General features: G+C 43.4%; 1 protein-coding gene across 15 annotated transcripts in view; it reads right to left on the bottom strand.

The window, feature by feature from the left end:
* AFF1 (ALF transcription elongation factor 1) overlaps positions 1-18,722 on the bottom strand; it is a 216,006-nt gene that overhangs the window by 89,028 nt on the left and 108,256 nt on the right. For 7 of the 15 annotated variants that reach the window (XM_067036018.1, XM_067036026.1, XM_067036020.1 and 4 more), the window contains 2 exons: positions 9,769-9,889; positions 8,089-9,009 (listed from right to left, as the gene is read on the bottom strand). In XM_067036018.1, coding sequence (XP_066892119.1) covers positions 8,089-9,009; positions 9,769-9,889 — 1,042 coding nt within the window. Of the gene's footprint in view, positions 1-8,088; positions 9,010-9,768; positions 9,893-18,038; positions 18,056-18,722 lie in introns of those variants that run through there. The other 8 variants (XM_059066399.2, XM_067036025.1, XM_067036019.1 and 5 more) reach the window with 2 other exon arrangements.

Here is an 18,722-nt window from a genome sequence, read left to right as displayed (position 1 = left end):
TAATACCACCCAAAAAGATGTTCCAGGTTTGATCGCAGGCCTTCTTCTTGCTTCTATAAACAATTCTGTTCTCTGCACTAACTCGTTTCCAGCAATTTTTGGAGCTCTTCCAAAAATATTTTGCCCTGTTACTTAAAATGTTTCCTTCAGAGTTTAAAGTGTTTCTTCAAACTCAAAAAAGAATCGCCAGGATCAGGAAATTAAAGGTGGCAGCATCTATTCAGCTCTAGCTGGTGAAACTGAAAATCTGATTTTTCACCAGAATTCTCCAGTTTGTAAATATTGGCTCAGAGGGAGAAAAAAGAAAAGAAAAGAAACAAACAAAAAGAAAAAACAAAAACACATTATACAGGCAAAACAAAATAGTCTGCAGGTCCAATCTAGCCCTCAGGCTGCCTGCAACTTCTGCTCTAAAACTTCTGTCAGTCATTTGCCACTATTTTTAAACTTCTATATTTAGATATTTTGGGGTCTAAAATTTAGCCATCCTCCAAGCAGATACAGGTTATTACTATTCATTATTTCTTGTAAATAGGACGTATTCTGCTCCAGACACTCAACATCATCAGGGAATTGTGCACACAGAAAACCTTGCTATCATTTTCCTACCAAACATTTAAGTCATGTAAGGTCTGCCCAAGTTACCTGAGCTCCAGCTCATGGAATCTAACTTAAATTTCCAATAAAGAACTACTGTTAACAAAAACATTTTTAGAAAACTGAGTGAAGCTAAATAAGGTTGTATCAGAATCTTACTTTCCCCACGAGCTTGAAAATGTTGGGGACCCAAAGGAAAAAAACAAAACATGAGCTGTAGAGGAAGAGTATATGTAGTTCTGGGTGCCCTACTCCCTTATTTCCCTGAGGTTTCTCTCATGTGCTGCTCAGGACAAGTAGTCCCATCAATTGAGGTGATCATTTTGTCTGAGGGCCCACAAGGGAGACTCCAGAACCAGCGGGAAGGAAGCCCTTCTCTAACTCCTTGTGGCCTGTTATCAGCTCTTCTGGAACAGTTTCATTTCCAGGCTCTAGAAGAAACCTCATGAGAATCAGCTACAGGTACTTGAGCCCACCTGTATACTTGCTGAATCAATCTCCTACAATGGCACCTGGGAATTTTAATTTTTAACCATTTGTATTTTTAAAAATTTTTTAATTTTTTTTGCGGTACGCAGTCCTCTCACTGTTGTGGCCTCTCCCGGACATGCAGGCTCAGCGGCCATGGCTCATGGGCCCAGCCACTCCGCGGCATGTGGGATCCTCCCAGACCGGGGCACAAACCCATGTCCCCCGCATCGGCAGGCGGACTCTCAACCACTGCGTCACCCAGGGAAGCCCTAGCCATTTGTATTTTTTTTTTTTTTTTTTTTTTTTTTGCGGTACGCGGGCCTCTCACTGCTGTGGCCTCTCCCGGACGCGCAGGCTCAGCGGCCATGGCTCACGGGCCCAGCCGCTCCGCGGCACGTGGGATCCTCCCGAACCGGGGCACGAACCCGTGTCCCCTGCATCGGCAAGCGGACTCTCAACCACTGCGCCACCAGGGAAGCCCGCCATTTGTATTTTTAACAGGCTTCCCCCAGGTGATTCAGACTTGCCACCAAGTTTCAGAATGAATGCACAAATTCCATTTGATCTACAGTACTCGGTTTAGAACCCAAGAAAACTTATAACGGACTCTGTATATCACGTGGCATAAACCATTGGCATATACTTTCCCTCTGCTTGGAATACTGATGCTGTTTAACTTCTAACACACCTACTGTAGTCTGAATATTTATGTGTCCCCAAAATTCAGGCCGAAAACCTAACCCAAAGGTGATGATAGTAAGAGATGGGGGCCTTTGGGAGATGCTTAAGTCATGAGGGTAGAGCACTCACGAATGGGATTAATGCCTTATAAAAGAAGTTCCAGAGAGAAAGTCCTAGCCCCTCCCACCATGTAAGGACACAGCAGGAAGGCACCGGCTGGGAACTCGTAAGAGAGCCCTCACGAGAACATGACCATACTGGTGCCTTGATCTTGGACGTCCAGCCTCCAGAACTGTGAGAAATAAATTTCTGTTGTTTACAAGTTACGCAGTCTGTGGTACTTTGTTATAGCAGTCCGAATGGACTCAGACAACTCCTCACATTTTTCACTTCTACTCACCATTCAGGTCTCACTCAATACTTCCCCAGAGAATTCTTCCCCAAGCTCCTACATTCTAAGCCACAACACCCCTTTATCAATCTTATAATAGTTTATAGATTCCTTTATAGAACTTGCCAAAATTCTTACACATTGATCTGAGTGGTTATTTAAATAGAGTCAGTTTCTAACTAGATAGTTAAGGTCCAAGAGGACTGGAATCATCTGGTGTTTCCTCGCCATTGTAACCCCATCCCCAGCATTAGGCCTGCATACAGTAGGTACTCAAAAAATTTTAGTTAAAGGTTGCTGAACTGATGATATATATGGGAGACAGGGAGCTTAACTATATTTTGAGTGACTCATCAGCAGGATATACACCATCGACACACAGAAAGTGCACCTCTTGAAGGGTTAGATCATTTCATAATGGGGACGTTCCTCATTTCAGGATTTAGGAAAGCTAAATAAGAAAGTAGGAAAGATTGTTTGCATACATGAATGCAAAGTGAATCACTATCACAGTTTTCCACTGTGTATTACTTCACTCTATTAGGCTGGCAGTTTATTGAAAATGGAAGGCATAATTTAAGAGTTGCCGTGAGTCAAAGTAGTCCAACAATGAATTCACAGCTGCAGGTGACACTTGAGTCTTGGAAATTAGGTGGACGGATTTGGTATCAGAAAATGTTCCCAAATGATGTCATGGGAGGCCACAAGGAAAAGAGCAATTGCTCTGCAGAAATCAGAAACCGTCAGGACTCAAAGCCAGATTTCTCTGGAGGGCAAATGGAGTAGGGCCATATAAGGAGGTAGAAGCAGTAGCAAATTTAAATTGACAGTAAAATCTGCTACGTTCCAGTGACTTATTTGCTTAAATTAAGATAATTGTATTATTTACATGTACACTTCAAACCCCAAGTGAAAGAACAGAAACCTATAATTTTCCCTAATCTATAAGCAGATTCTCAAGTTTTCAAGATGATCTTCAATTTCTGCTTCTGAAGACCCAGCAGGACCCCATTTCTTCCCGCTCCTGCCCTTGCCACAGGTAAAGCTAAGCCAGGGAGGGCCTGGTTTAGGACCTTCTCAGCTACACCTGCCTGGTCCCAAAGCTTTAAATACCCACCATAGGCAAACACAGCCCAAATTTATTATTCCCAGTATTAAGATGAGATTTCTTTTGTGTTATGATTTCTACTCATCTTCTGTGAAATTTACAGGATTTAAGCTATGTTAAATAGTTCAAAATGGAGTCCCAGTGGCCAATGTGAACTTCTGTATTAGTTGTTTTGAAAAGTCTACCATAGGACTGTGAATGTCTTAGAGTAAGACCGTTACACCCACTGATAAACTCCTTAAAAGGAGCCCAATGAGCTGAGCAACTGAAGGTTCTTCCCTGGAGGACCCAATTTCCCCCTGCTGAGACCTGTTCCACGTGGGCACTGCTGGAGGCTCTGTCCAAGCAGAGGGCTACTTCCCACTCATGCTTGTCCCGAGACCGCTGCTAGACCGAGACCGTTGCTTGTGCTGAGACACCCCCTTCCCGGACTTCTCCTTGGAGTGGTTTGTTACTCTCTTGCCTATTTTCCTGACTTGACTAACCTGTGCTGTGTGCTAACTGAACGCTGGCTCCATTTCGTTTATCTCCACTCCTGTGATTCTTACCCTGCCACAAACATCCAAACTTATCATTTTCCCTGGGCTGATCTACTACCGATGACTGCCAACCTGTCATGTCTACCTGGATATATAACGGAATCTCAAACTTAATATGTGATCCATCCAAAGCATCCTGGTTTTCCCTCTAAGCCTGTTCCACCCAGGTCAACTCCGTCTCAGGAGCAGGTATCACCCCACCATCCAAGCCTTTCCAGTAGGACCTTCCTTAATGCCTCACTTTCCCTCACACCTCAGGCCCACTCCCACACCCAATCAATCACAAAGCCCTATTACTCCCCTGCCTGATATATTTGGAATCTATCTGCTTCTCACCATGTCCACTGCTATTATCCTACGCCAATCTATCGTTATTTCCCACCCCCTAGCTGGCCTCCCTACTTCTGCCACCCTTGCCCCTCCAAGCCATTCTCCACCCAGGAGCCAGAATGATCTTTTTCAAAAAGAGAAAGTAGATATATCACTCCCCTGCTCAAGATCCTCCTATGGTCTGGTCTCCATGCATACTTAACAAGCAGAGGTAGAAAGATCACAGAACTGAGAATTCTAATTCTGGCTCTGCTACTAACTAAACTGTAGCAAAATTAAGTGACCTCACCTTCCTAGGCTTTATTTGCAAAATGAAAGGGCTGTAGGTTTAGCCTTAAAATTCTAATATTCTAAATCCAGTATACAATTTAATATGCCCACCTCAACTTAATTCATTTCTCCCTTTCAGTAAAATGCCTATCTGCCTCTACGCACATCCACTCCAGTCCAGGGTCCACACTCAGGAACACTCACACAGAGATGCCTTGGATTTCTTCTCACTCTCATTTGTTAACTTCCGGTAGAAAGAGCTAGAAGGGAATCTCAGTCTTCCATTTGGGCAGTTCGGTCTCTGATGTAGCAGCTCTACAGCTGGAAGGCATCCATGTGAGATTGTGGAGTCCTGGCTATATCCTCAGATGGGTCATTTCAAGATGCTATACATCTTCCAGTTGACACAAAACTAAAACCAACATGCCCAGAGAAAAATAATACACAAACCAAGTGTTTCCCATGAAGTGAAAGGACAGAAAATAGCAAGGAACTCATACGTATGTGGCTTGAGAATAAAGGAGTGCCAGATAGACAAGATGACTTTCCCATCTTGGTCCATTTTTTAAAATTACTGTTTGATGGAAGCAGTGGGGGAGGGGAGCAATGAAACAAACCACAAAACCCACACACTCAGAAAGCCAGGAAAGAAAACCTCCTCCAACTTGCCTTAGGACAAATTCAGCAAATAAAGGAAAAGCACATAGCTATCCCCATGCCCCTTCCCATGGCTCTACCAACAGCCAACTTCCCCTTCCACCCTGGCATTCTCTATCTATCTGCCCCAATGCCACAAGCAGCCCAAGATATTGCTACTATTCCGGTTCTATATTCATAATATACCTGCTCTGGGGTTAATTCCCCGCTTTTGCTGTCCCCCACCTCTATGCTTTCCTTTGATTCACCAGAGTATTAAAATCTGACAACAAAGAGCGCGCATGCCACAACTAAAGATCCCGCGTGCTGCAACTAAGACCCGACACAGCCAAAAATATATATTTTTTTTAATTTGAGATTTTTAAAATCCAATCTACATGATTTTTTAAATGCTTTTTTTTAAAATTATTTATTTATTTTTGGCTGCATTGGGTCTTCGTTGCTGTGCGCGGGCTTCTCATTGCGGTGGCTTCTCTTGTTGTGGAGCACAGGCTCTAGAGCGCAGGCTTAGTAGTTGTGGCACGCGGGCTTAGTTGCTCCGTGGCATGTGGGATCTTCCCAGACGAGGGCTCCAACCCATGTTGCCTGCATTGGCGGGCAGATTCTTAACCACTGAGCCATCAGGTAAGCCCCTACATGTTTTTAAAACCTTTAAAAAATAGCCGTTTTATTGGGTCTACAAACAGAAAATTAATGGCAAGTCTGTGAAACGTGAGATCTTACTAAACCAAATCTCAACGCTTGCCAGAGAGCACCAATATCCCTGTTTCCCAGACTTACTCCCCCTTCATTACAAGTTCTTTGCCCAGAGCCCTCCATCTGCATGACCCCTCAGCTCCATCCTCCGATGCCACCAACACCACCAAGGCAGTTAGCACCACAGCTGCCACTGGCCTGAGAACCCTGATTCGAGGCCAGAGGGAGCCACCATGTTAAAATGAAGGTTGACTGCAAACACAGGCTGAAGATGAAACGTTTACATCTACTCAATTGTTGACAGCAGGTCAAGAAAAGCCAAGAAAACCCCATTCTCTTACCACATCTATGGATGATTTTGTTCAACTGTCCACTCAGAAAATATGCAAGGACCGTCTAATGTGGTGCTATGTTTGAAATATGTATTAAATCTGAAGAGCTGTAAGACCCTGGAGAAATCTCAACTCACCTTATCTTTTTTTCACCAGGAAAGCAAAAGGTTAACCGGGATCCTCTAACCTAAAAGGTCTACCAGAAAACCTGTTGGCTGAATTTACAGGGGTTCACTGTCTTAAGGCTGATGTTTGAAACTTTCTCTATGCACCTAGTAGCAGACAGTTCTCTGTTTCACATGTGTAGGCTGATCTCCATGCTAGACTGTCATCTCTCTGGGGCAGGGACCAGTACTTCTTTGGCATCCCACCCTGTGCTTATACATATGGTTGGGTATTTGGTAGACAATGCAAATTTGCTAATTGGTCTTAGAATTGTTTTAAAGCCATTTTTAGTTGCTTAGTTTTCTTTTTAAAGAAAACATGTTCAATTGTCCCCTTACCTTTTTTCTTTTTAAACTAGGAAAATGTAACAGACCTTATTTGATACATAAAGAAAATTCCATTAAGTTCTTTCTGAATTATAAGGTAGACTGACTGACCAGTGGGAAGACCTCACTTTATTCTTCTCCACCTTCATTCTGTTCCCTACCCCTACCGCCCATCAGAGCACAAAATGTTCAATAAATGGCTCACTGCAGTGAATCTGCATAGCTTGTGGGGTTACAGGGATTGTTCCGCCATCTTGGTCATTTCTACCACGTGCTTTACTCCTTTCTAATTTTTCCTCAGCCTCCAAACCAGTCACATTCTGAAGACATCTGGAGTCACTCCAGCTCAACAGCTGACTAGGGACAGAACCCTAACCTCTTCTAAACCAAAAGCTGACACCACAAAGGAACAGATTTTCCTCCTTCAAGATAAGGGTTATCTTTCCAGCTATGGATCCTGGAATTTTTTTTTTCTTTCTTTTTTTTAAACCTTAAGGAATTTTGCCTTCTAGCACTATGTAAAACTGGTATCTGGGTGCACATACAAGTCTTTGAGGACAGGATATGCAAATTAGAATGTTTATACAATGGATGTAACTAAACCACAGACTTTACCTTAACAGATAAGCGCTAAAATAAATTCACTTCAAACATTTCACTTTGCACTACAAATCTGAATTTGAGTAACCGGTGTTAATTTAGAATTTCAGTGATAGAATGTGTGCTCTGATTCTCCTCATTCAAACACCACTTGCCATTTGTCAAAGGAGCAGAAAAAGGAATTTTTCCTTTGTTTAAAAAGATAAAGTATTTTGTTTACTTGAAAACACCACAGTTGAAAAACCATTCTATATTATGTGAGTCACTCTCAAATGAGATGTCATCACACCTCCACTCTTCTTTTGTAGGTGGTAAATAAAATATATTAGAACAGAAATTTAGTTTCACAGTTTCTTATAATTTATAGGGGACAAATCTTTAAAAATTAATACTTCGCCTCCAACATTTTGACCTCATTTTCACTTTTTTATGGTTTGGATCTCAGGAAAAACTGGGGCAGAGGAAGTATTAACCAAAAAAAATTTTTTTCTATACAGTGTCTTTAAAGAAGTCAGTGTTCCCCAAAGCCCCCAAAAAGCAAAGACAGCTCAAAACCTTCCTGAAACTCTCATGATAGAAATGTCCTCTGCCTCAATTGGGTTGTGGGTTGTATAGGTGTATCCATTTTTCAGGTGTATACATTTTTCAAAACAGAGCAAACTACCCTCTTCCCATCTCTATATTTTTCTGTATGTAAATCATGGCTCAATAAGAAAAAAATTTTTTTAACTTTCTACGAATTTCAATATCTGTCATCAGTAATCCACCTCAGACCTGAGTTTCTTGTGGGTCAACGAGATCCTAAAGCCAGAAAGGAATCTCCCTGAGCAAAGGCCACTGCCACCCCTGCCCCTAAACCTCCAGAAACTTCCACCTCAAATCTTTCTTCACACTGGAATTGCCTCAGATACGAACTTCCACTCACCTCGACTGACTGAGAAGGCATTTTCAGCTTAGTGAGCTTGGCTTTGGCAGGCACTTTTAAGTCTGTTTTTTCAAAACTCTGTTGCCGGTAGTCCTCCGGCAGTGGTTTCAGTTCAGGAGACTCACTAGGAGCCTGATCTTGACCATCCATGGGCCGGACATAAGCTGTGGGCTTCTGCTGCATTGCATGGCTTTTTGAGGGGAGGGGGGGTGGGGGGAAAGTCTGAGAAGGTGGCTGGGGAGGGGCTACCGCAAGGCTGGCAACTGCTACTGAACTGTCTTGAAGGGTCTCTTTATCATGGACCTTTACCGGTAGGTCCTTGGGAGACTTGGCCGGACAGTAGCCTTTATTGTTACTGTTACTGCTGTGAACCTTGTTGCTTCCTTGCGTCCTGGGAAGAGTCTGCTGGTTGGAATGTAAAGGTGACAAAGGGGGGACTGGGGAAGGCAAAGAGAACAAAGGAGAAAGCTCCCTCTCTGGAGCTGAGTCTGTCGTTGAAGCACAGTGGTCTCCATCAGCCCTGCGGTCACCCTTTTTGTGATGACTAGAGCTGTATCCCTCCTGACCAAGGCGATCTTGGGTCATGTGCTGGCTGTCCGGTGGGCCATAGCTTTTGCCATGGAGACTTGGCATTGGTTCCATTCTTGGCTGCACCATCTTTGGGTTGTGACTAATGGTACCAATAGGAAGTGGTCCAGAGGCAGGAGTATTAATAGGCTGGTGGTGGACACTAGTGTGGAAGGAGTGAGATGGAATGCTGCTCCCCTTCTCAGGAAATGAGGGGTATCTTGGCTTTCCCAACATATTTTCAGAAGCATCCAAGCGTTGAGGGTGGGACTTGGTACTAAGGAACTCCTTCACCTCTTCATAGTTTCCCAGCATGTTCTGTATTCGACTGGATAGCTCATCACCTTTTTCTGTCTAAAAAAAGAAAAGACAGCAAAGTTAGATACTGAGGGGGAGGAAAACCATTGTTTAGTAAAACATGTTACATAATGCCATTAGAAAAGAAACACCTCAATTTAATGTGTCACACAGAATTTAACATGCAATTTCTACTCAATTCCCCTGCTGAGAAGCCTGCCATGGACAAATATTACTAAATACAAGAGACGAACATTACAAAAGAAAACTACAAACTTTGGTAATTTTGACTACCGAGGTTCAGAAGATTTTCATATTTTGTTTTCAAAAACGATCTCCAGGATAAGTTGTCTTATTTTCACAAGTGTGACCCTTGTTCAAACTCACTTTCATCATGAAGTCAAATATGGTGATAAACCAGACTTTCTCATATTCAAGAAATTACCTTGTAGGACTTCCCTGGTGGTGCTGTGGTTAAGAATCCACCTGCCAATGCAGGGGACACGGGTTCCAGCCATGGTCCGGGAAGATCCCACATGCTGCGGAAGCAACTAAGCCCATGTGCCACAACTACTGAGCCTGCGCTCTAGAGCCCACACGCCACAACTACTGAGCCCGCATGCTGCAACTACTGAACCCTGCGTGCCTAGAGCCCACGCTCTGCAACAAGACAAGCCACTGCAATGAGAAGCCCGCACACTGCAACGAAGAGGAGCCCCCGCTCGCCACAACTAGAGAAAGTCCGCGCAGCAACGAAGACCCAATGTATAAATTAAAAATAAATAAATTTTTTTTTAAAAAAAAGAAAGAAATTACCTTGTAGGGCTCTCCAAAAAGGGGAATCTTTTCAGAAAATGCCTCTTTCTCTTGGTGAGCTTCCTGGTTGCGTCTTTCCTTCTCTCTAATTCGAAGCAGGTTTCTGTCTTCATTGTACAAGCTGCTTCAGATGCCACAAAAGAACAAAAACAAAGTTTATCAGTATCCAAGCTTTGCTGTGCATACGTACATGTGTGAGGGAGGCAAGGACAGCTCAAGAAGCCTCGACGACAAGGGAGCTGGTTTAAAGAAAGCCCAAGTCCCTCATCCCACTCCTAGATTAAGGCCTCAGTCAGCTGGCCGCGAGCCTCCAGCTCCGGGTCCTGGTTCTGGAAAACTAAGCGTTCACTCTGGGCTACCGGCTTCATGGCTCAGGACTGACTCCAAATGGAAGAGTCTTTTATAGTCAGTGGTGGGACTGAGACAAGATTAATGATATTTTTACTTTCTCCTTGCAAAATACAGGGTAGAGGTGGACGCTTTTCATCTGAAGGAGTCAGCAGGATGTGAACTTTAAAAAGGCTGTTTTCCTGGATCAGTATTTTATATTTTGGAAGATTAAAATTCCAAAGGCTTATTTCATAATTAAAAGATTACCAGGCACCCAAAACAGCATTTACTTTATTCTCAGCCTACTCTACTGGAATTCTCAGCCTACTCTACTGGAAGAGTCTTGGCATGTAAACCTGAAAAGATAACTTTTATTTCTCATTTCAAATGTCAAGGATGGGAAAATCCAATTTTAGATGTCAGCTCTACCTACTGAGAAACTATAATCTGATTGCACTACTTAAACCACATAAAAATGTATCCTAAATCATCAGCCCCGGCACCAAAGGGGTTAAAAATGCATCTACTGGTAAACAAATCACGAAGCTGGAAACCCAAAAGAGTGCCGTTTTAGCATGCAAACCAAAAGTGGCCTTGCCTTAGGTCAGCAACTCGGGCCACGCCCTCCCAACCCTGACATGTGATATGCCAGAATAATGAAAATAAGAACTATTAAGACTTTTGTCCTCATAGACTTGCTTTAGAGTATCTACTGAATCTTTCCCCCAACATTATGTGAATAAATCGGAAAATATTCAACTGTTTCTCCAAGGCTCTATGTACCTTAGAAATTCTAGCCCTGATGTCAGATACCCTCCCCCACCCCTTTCCCGGCACCTAGGCCCTCTCAGAACTTCTCTGACTTCCTCTGACAAGAGCCTACTTACTGGTCTCCCTGCCTCCACATCTCATCCCTCTAATTTAGGCTTCTCAAGGAGAGAAATCCGATCTACGGCTCTGGTTCTCATGTCACCATCCATATTTTAAAATAACCAGCATTCGATGGCTCTTTGCTACTGCAGAATAAACTCTCAACCCTTGCTTTGGCATTAAAATACCCCCATAATCTAGCACAGACCTACCCTAGAAATGACCTTGTTGTCTCTCTGCAGGCCTACCATATGCATTCTACGTAACAGTCATGTCCATTCCCCAAACACACCCGGTAAAGGGCAGCCTCTTGCTCTAATCCACCCCCACCCCAGAACCCCCTTTTACTGAAAGATAACCATTCTTCCAGGACCAGTTTACCTACAAAACTCCCTCAAACCACCTCTGTTATTTCAGTCATGCCAGACCACTCCCTGCTCCTCGGTGATATCCTGGACTTCGATGCTTTCACTCTAATCACACAAATTTCCTCTCCGTCTCTCTCAACCACATACTCCTATCCCCAGTTTTCAGCTACCAGCGACGAGGGAGTGATTCCAATTTCACCCACTCTAAGGCTTTCAAATCCACCTGACTTAATATGCTGATTGGTTCTCTCTCCTTCTCCCCTTTCACCTTGAATGTCAAGCCCATCATAATAGAACCTCTCATATTTTTCTGCCTCCTGGTGCTAAAGCATGGTACTTTGCATAGAAGCTAAACATTAAATGTTTTAAAATTAAAAAACAGCCACTATGCTTACAGTATATTACCTGTAATTTTTTAATTTAACTCTGAAAGACACGGTGTGCAAAAAGTTTTTAAAAAATTATAATCATCTAAAAAATGAGTGTCTGCTATTTCCATAGTCCTTCAATCTACAGGTTGTGGGAAGCGGGGGTGGGGGTGGGGGGGGAGTGGAGGGGGAGGGGTGTGTGTGTGCAGGGGGCTAAGCTACCCTGTTGAATTCACTGGGATGTAGTAAAGAATTATCTGCTAAGATCACTGTAGCAAAAACTTTTCCTAGATGATGGGTATCTTGATATCAGATTTTAAGAGAACAGCAAAGTGAACATTTATGTTAGTCAACATACTAAAAACACTGAGGAAAAACTAAAACAGAAACTGGCTTATGGAGTCTTCCTTAAGAAGTCTGAATCTCACACATTTCAGACAGAGTTATTTCTGGTTGACAGTAGCACAATGGACCTGTTGATCACTCAAGATTCCTTTCAATTGTTTTATGATTTTGGTAATTCTTTTTTTTAAAAAAAACTATTTATTTTTGGCTGCGTTGGGCCTTCCTTCTGGGCGCGGGCTTTCTCTAGTTGCAGGGAACGGGGGCTACTCTTTGTTGCTGTGCGCGGGCTTCTCATCACGGTGGCTTCTCTTTTTGTGGAGCATGGGCTCTAGGCACATGGGCTTCAGTAGTTGTGGCTCGCAGGCTCAGCAGCTGTAGCTCACAGGCTCTAGAGCGCAGGCTCAGTAGTTATGGCACACGGGCTTTGTTGCTCCATGGCATGTCTGATCTTCATGGACCAGGGCTCAAACAAGCGTCCCCTGCATTGGCAGGTGGATTCTTAACCACTGCGCCACCAGGGAAGTCCCAATTTTGGTAATTCTTGTTGGCTCAAAACACACGCACACACAATGTGTAACATTAACATCCAACCATGGGAGCCAAAAAAGAGGGTTGATCAGGAAATAATTTTTTTCCTTCAAACTTGCTTCACGGCCACTTTGTTTGCAGGCAGGGGTAGGGCATGCAATTGTCCTCTAAGCAACTTGAACTCCCAAGCTTCTCTTTTCCAAAGCTACCTGGTACAGACAGCCCACACAGGATGCACATAGAAGGGGAAGTTGCTTTGCAAGGGTGTCTGCTCTGCTAGTCTCACCACAAAGGGAGTTCTCCCTTGTCTGTTTCTGCTGGTTATGTCAGTGGAGTTTCTATAGCTTGACTGCTTGTTGAATGTTCCCGGCCTATGGCTCTGCTTTAAGAGGCAGAGCTCTGCCCACTTCTGAGTAATCATTACCTTTGCCTCAGAAAGGGCACCCCAAATGGCAAAATTCTCAGTCCCAGACTGAAAAGCAAGCATGTGTAAGAGTAGCACCTCAACTATCAGGCTGCTCAGGGTGCTTGCTTAATTTTCCTGTCAACTGCACACACATTTAAGAAAAGCTACAGTGGTTTTAAAATTACTAAAGTATTTCTAAATAGATGAGCTCGGCCTTATCTCAGCATCAGTCAGGCTTTAGCACACTTCTAGATTTTTATTCCAAAATAATCAAAGCTGCTACAAAAATAATGAGAAGAACCCAATTTTACAAAATTCCAAACCCTGGCTTACTTGCTTTGGGATTCAAAAATTGAGGCACAGGCCTCCTACTGGGCAGGAATTCTACTAAATTAAGGATTCTGCTTAATTAAAGGTCTGACTTCATTAGTTTAAAAAAAAAAGTTTAAAAGCCACACCCAGATTTCACTGGCAGACATACGTAATATTATACCAATTCTGAGGTGAGCTTTGAATGTATTTTTTTTTTCTTATTCACCATCACCCTTCAACTGAGAAACCCAAAAATAGTGAGGTGAGGAAAAGATATCACAAGTGTCACTAGTAGGATGAGTTTTATGAGGCCTAAACTTGGAGAGAGAAACTCACTCTCACCCACAGTCTGCTGGGCAACTCCCTCCTGGGTCTCACTCACCAAGGCCCCTGGGCAGGGCAGAAGGCAACAGAAGAAACAGGAAGTGACCAGTCCAAGCCCCAGGATGATGACATAGGGTAACCTGTAAGGCCTCATTCTCCTAGGCTGTCTACTTCTCCTTGCAACTAACAGGCTTCTGCCAGTCATACTGGGCAACTTTCTGGTTTATTTGGCTTTTACTTATTATTAAGTTTACAATGGCTTAAGGAATGGTTTGTTAAAGTATCAGGCAAATTTTTTCATGAGCGTTTTCTTTTTCTTGGTTCCATTTTGAAATCAGGGGAAGTTTACATTTTTAAAACATTAACACAATTAGCAGCATGAGTAAACCATTGTTCAGCCTCTTACACACCACTGTTGTTTTTAAACCAAGGTGCAAGCAAGGAGGGGGTGGATGGAAGAATTTTAAATGAGGGGACTTTAGGAAGCAGTAAATGTCCTAGGTGATTCGTAAACTCTGTAATTACCTTTGAATAATTACAAGTTGACAACTACTTCTCTTAATTAAAGGTGGCAGTTTTTCCTCTGGTATGAAGGAAAAAAAACATTCCTGCTCTCACAGGATACCCTCACCCCAACATCAGGCTTGTCAGACTTTGTCACTGTTCACAGAGAGTGAGTTACAGTTGACCCTCCATGTCTGGAGATGTGGAACTCACAGACTAGGAAGGACCATACTAGGCCATTTCATATGAGGGACTTGAACATCCACGGATTTTGATGTCAGCAGCAGTCCTGGAACCAGTCCCCTGCAGGTACCAAGGGATGGCTGTACAAGTTCTCCTTCACTGATTTCTACATGGCTCTTTGCATTAGATAAGAGGTTCTCAAACTTCAGTGAGCATCGAAGCACCTGAAGGACTTGTTCAAACACAGATCATAGAGACCTGCCCCCAGGGTTTCTGATTCAATCTGATGTGGCACCTGATATCTGCATGTTAAACAAGTTTCTAGGTGGTTCTGAAGAGTACAAGAGAGCACAGTCTTTGGGGGCTGTATGGATCGCTTTAGGCTTACCAAGAAACAACAGCAATTATGAGAGCACCAGAGCCAAGGACTGCCCCCACTTAGCACCTGCGAATCAGTGGGCACAGCTTTAGGCAAATCACATTAGCCTCCTATTTAATATTCACAACTACTCTGTGAGAGGGAGATGATTAATCCCGTTTCCCAGGTGAAAAGAATAAGGCTCAGTGATTAACTTGCTATTAAACGGTAGACCTGAAAATTCAAGTGCAAGCCGCCTGACACCAAAGCTTCCGTTCTGAGTCACAGTTCAGTGGCTAGTAAAGCTTTCAGGCTATAGTAAATAGAACAAACAAAGAAGGCATGCTAAAATGTGCTAATTTACAATCACTCATAATTGCTTTTAATCCCTTAGTCTCAAAGAGGTACAACATCGACAATTCAGGTATTATCCCTGCCAGCCGAGCATCTGAGAGTCATAAAACACATGTTCCCTTAAATGTATCCATACAGGTCTGTCCCTGCCCATGGACGCAACAGAGGGCCCTCTTAACTGGGGGGCGGGGGGGGAGAAAGACGGGCATGACAGCATGAAGTTGCTCTTCAAATTATAAAAACTGTGCTACAATTCTTATGTTAGAGCCTTTTTCAAGTTTATAGATTTAAGGTCACTGACCCCAAAATAACCTCTGGATTCACAAGTCATCTCTAATGTGCTAAGGGGCTCTTCACGTTAATGTCTTTCAAGAACAGGCTATAAATAAACTTGCACTAAAGTAGCCATTATATGCCCGATACTGGGCTCCAATCCCATTAACTTCTGGCTGGCGGACCTAGGCCATGTTCCTAGGGCCTCAGTGCCAGCTTTCTGGTCAGCCCAGGAGTCCCCACCTGGGGGAGGGCGGGGTGGACAAGTCACATGGTAATGTGAAGCAGCTGGCTGCATTCAAAAACAAGTCCACGTGCTGACGTGCCCTTCCCCAGGGAGGGGGGGGCAGGTACAAAGTCGGACCACCCAGCAGACATCCATGAGTTCCACCAAAAGTGTGCAAAAATATTTTCAGATAGGGAATAATTTTACTTTGCAGTAGGCAGGTTCTTGCTTTTGGATCATATACTACTGTCCACCATCTGCAAGTTTCAACACCGATGCCTTGGAAAGATTTCTGCAAAATACATCAAACCACCTCCTCTACCACATTTTTTTTTTAAAGTGAACTAGAAAGACCGATGGGGGAAACCACAGGCTTCAATTTCCAGTGCCTGGTGAGAGAGAGCGGTGACATATGAGACTCACAAGCCATGACTAAGGTGGGCTGCGCCACAGATGTTTTCACTGACAGAATTCCACCACTCTCCATCAGCAGCACGGGAGCCTGAACAAAAAGCTTGGAAAGCTAAAACCTGCCAGGGTGCGCTCGCTTTCAGAGAGGTGGTGAAACTCCTGAGGAATTCAGAGCTGCCCAGTCAGCCCCTGAATGCAGTCGTATGGTCAACCCCATGCTGGGGCCTGTCAGGGCACATTTACTCCCACTTTTCAAATGCTTCTCCTTGGGAGTATGAGCCCATGCATTACAGCATTGAGATAAAATGAAGAAATCACAGCTCTGTAAGGATTAGTGAGAGGGATCCCCCTTTTTCTCTTTCCCCTGCACCAGAAAAGGAAAGAGCCTATGTGGAAGGAGGGGAAGGAAGGCCCAAGTTGGGCTTGGGATGCAGGGGGGGCGGGGGGGGGTGCTGGCTCTGCTATCATCTGGCTGTAAGCACCTTCCCCAGGCTGAGCCCAAGGGCCCTGCTGCTAATCTAGGTTAGTCATGCAGGATCCCCAAATGCCACTAGGCGCTTCCATGGCAACTCAGCCCACAGGGCAGGCTGTGCACAGCTGACTACCCATTTATCACCCTTGACTGGTCACTTCGTACAGACCTTCCTCTGATGGATGTGACTGACTCAAGTTTAAAAGTTAAATTCTCTCTCGGAGGATAGAGTGCAATTTCTCCTGTGTATTTATTTTCATGGGCATGAAAGAGACATTTGGCGGGAAGGACAGGGTAAATCCTGAAATCGACAGAGTGCATTAATTCTCGAAAAGAACGAGTCTTTTCACTGTTTTAGCAGCACTATGCCATTCTGGTTTGAACGTACAAAGGATAGAGCAAAACATAAAACTCACAAGGCTGTTCACAAAAGATAGGCAACTCTGGATTAGAGAGTGGAGACATACGTCACAAAGTGACAGAGGCAAAAGGACAGCAGGCTTGGGTGATTACTCGTCGCGCAAGTGACTTTTTTAGTTTGGAAGCCACCCCTGTTGACTTTTTAAGTCCATCTTCTGGCTTTGTTTCTGTCCTCTACTCCTACAATCCGGGGATCAGAGAACATTTTGCACACTGGCTTTATGAAAAAATGCCAACTTTTTTTGTCATTAAACAGTATCACTCATAAATGCATTTTAAAATGAGAAATCAAAGTGGCTCCATGTTTGAAGGCAGAAGAAATGTTGCTTCAAAGAATGGAAAATGTTTTCGTCTCCCGCTCTGTGCACGTCAAAGAATACACAACCGGCTTTCTCATGATAAAAATCACTCAGCTATCTTTCAAGGATATCACCTTCGTTACCTGCCCCACCACTTAACACACACAATAAATATAAAGAAAACATCACTTAATCCTCAAACAAAATCTGATATGATATAAATAATAAATACCAGCCAAAGCGAAATGACAAAATAGCAGTATGTCACAGTTGTTTTCCTGGAGGAGCTCCTAAAGGATCATCTCTAACAGCTCTCTGCTACTCCTGCTTGCCACAAAATGCTCAGCCTCATTAAAATACCAGCAGAGTTGTGACTCCATTTTGCAAAATTCAATCAACCTTTAAGATACTTCATATACCTTAAAGGCACACTGTGAGTTTTAAATTGAAACAGCCTCTACCTGGGCAAGCTTGCGGGGAGAAAAGTGAGTCACTTCACTTTTAACGAGAGACATGCTAATTTACTTTTCAAAATGAATCTGCCAGGTCCTCTGCAGGCATGTTAATGTGGAGCAAAGGTCTGAAAGGATATACTTTACAAAAATCTATCAAGAAGGAGCACCAGATCAGGGTGGAGGGAGTAGGTGGTAGTTTGGTGTTTTAGGGAGTTTCTTGCTTTAAAATTCTGTTTTAATGTGCTTTTCACAAGGAAGTATTCATTCATTATTTGTGTAGTTAAATGTTCTAATTAAAACCAAAAGAAACAGCCTCATATCCATATAACAGTATCAAGATCAGGGGTAAAGAAATATTGGGATGTTGCTCATTTTGGCAATAACTCTCATTAGAACCTCTGAAAATTGATTTCAGACCCTGAACTCAGTCTTAGATCGTTGCTAAATAATAATTATAGACCCACCTTCATAAAACTGCATTGAAGACTATGTTCCAAAGTTCAAACACCAGCAGCTGCTGTTTTTTAATTGGAGTAGTCTTACTATAACCCATTTTGTTCTTCTTAATAAATCACATAGGGAATTCCCTGGCAGTCCAGTGGTTAGGACTCCCCGCTTTCACTGCTGATAGTCTGGGTTCAATCCCTGGTCGGGGAACTAAGATCCATCCCTCAAGCCTCGTGGTGAGACCAAAAAATAAACAAAAATAATTTTTCTAATCATATAAATATATTTTGAGGGGCACTTTTTGCCCTATAGATGGAAAAGCACAAGAACTTGTCTTCTCACTACTTGGTCTTAGAGGGGGCTTGGCGAAACGGTGTGGGTGGGGATACACAGCCCCAACAAAAGTGGGATGAGGGGGAAGGAGACGAATGAGCTAATGCATTCCCACGTGCAGTACCCCAAGTCCCGTACCTTCCAAATACATTTTAAAAAACAGAAAACTAGTACTGACGGAGGAAGGCCATCACGCCAATGACACTATTACACAAACCACACCAGGGAGAAGAAATCACTCCCACTCTCAAAGATTTTGACGATGCATATAGCTGGCAGTTAATAAAGTATTTGTTTTTAATGTTACTTGAAATGAGAACGTCTTATTGTTACTGGCAAATCCCAGAAAACTTAGTCTCTGAGAAGGC

This window comes from Kogia breviceps, chromosome 6 (genome assembly GCF_026419965.1).
Source record: "Kogia breviceps isolate mKogBre1 chromosome 6, mKogBre1 haplotype 1, whole genome shotgun sequence".
NCBI classification, from domain to species: Eukaryota; Metazoa; Chordata; class Mammalia; order Artiodactyla; family Physeteridae; genus Kogia; species Kogia breviceps.
This window is presented reverse-complemented; position numbering and strand designations above follow the sequence as displayed.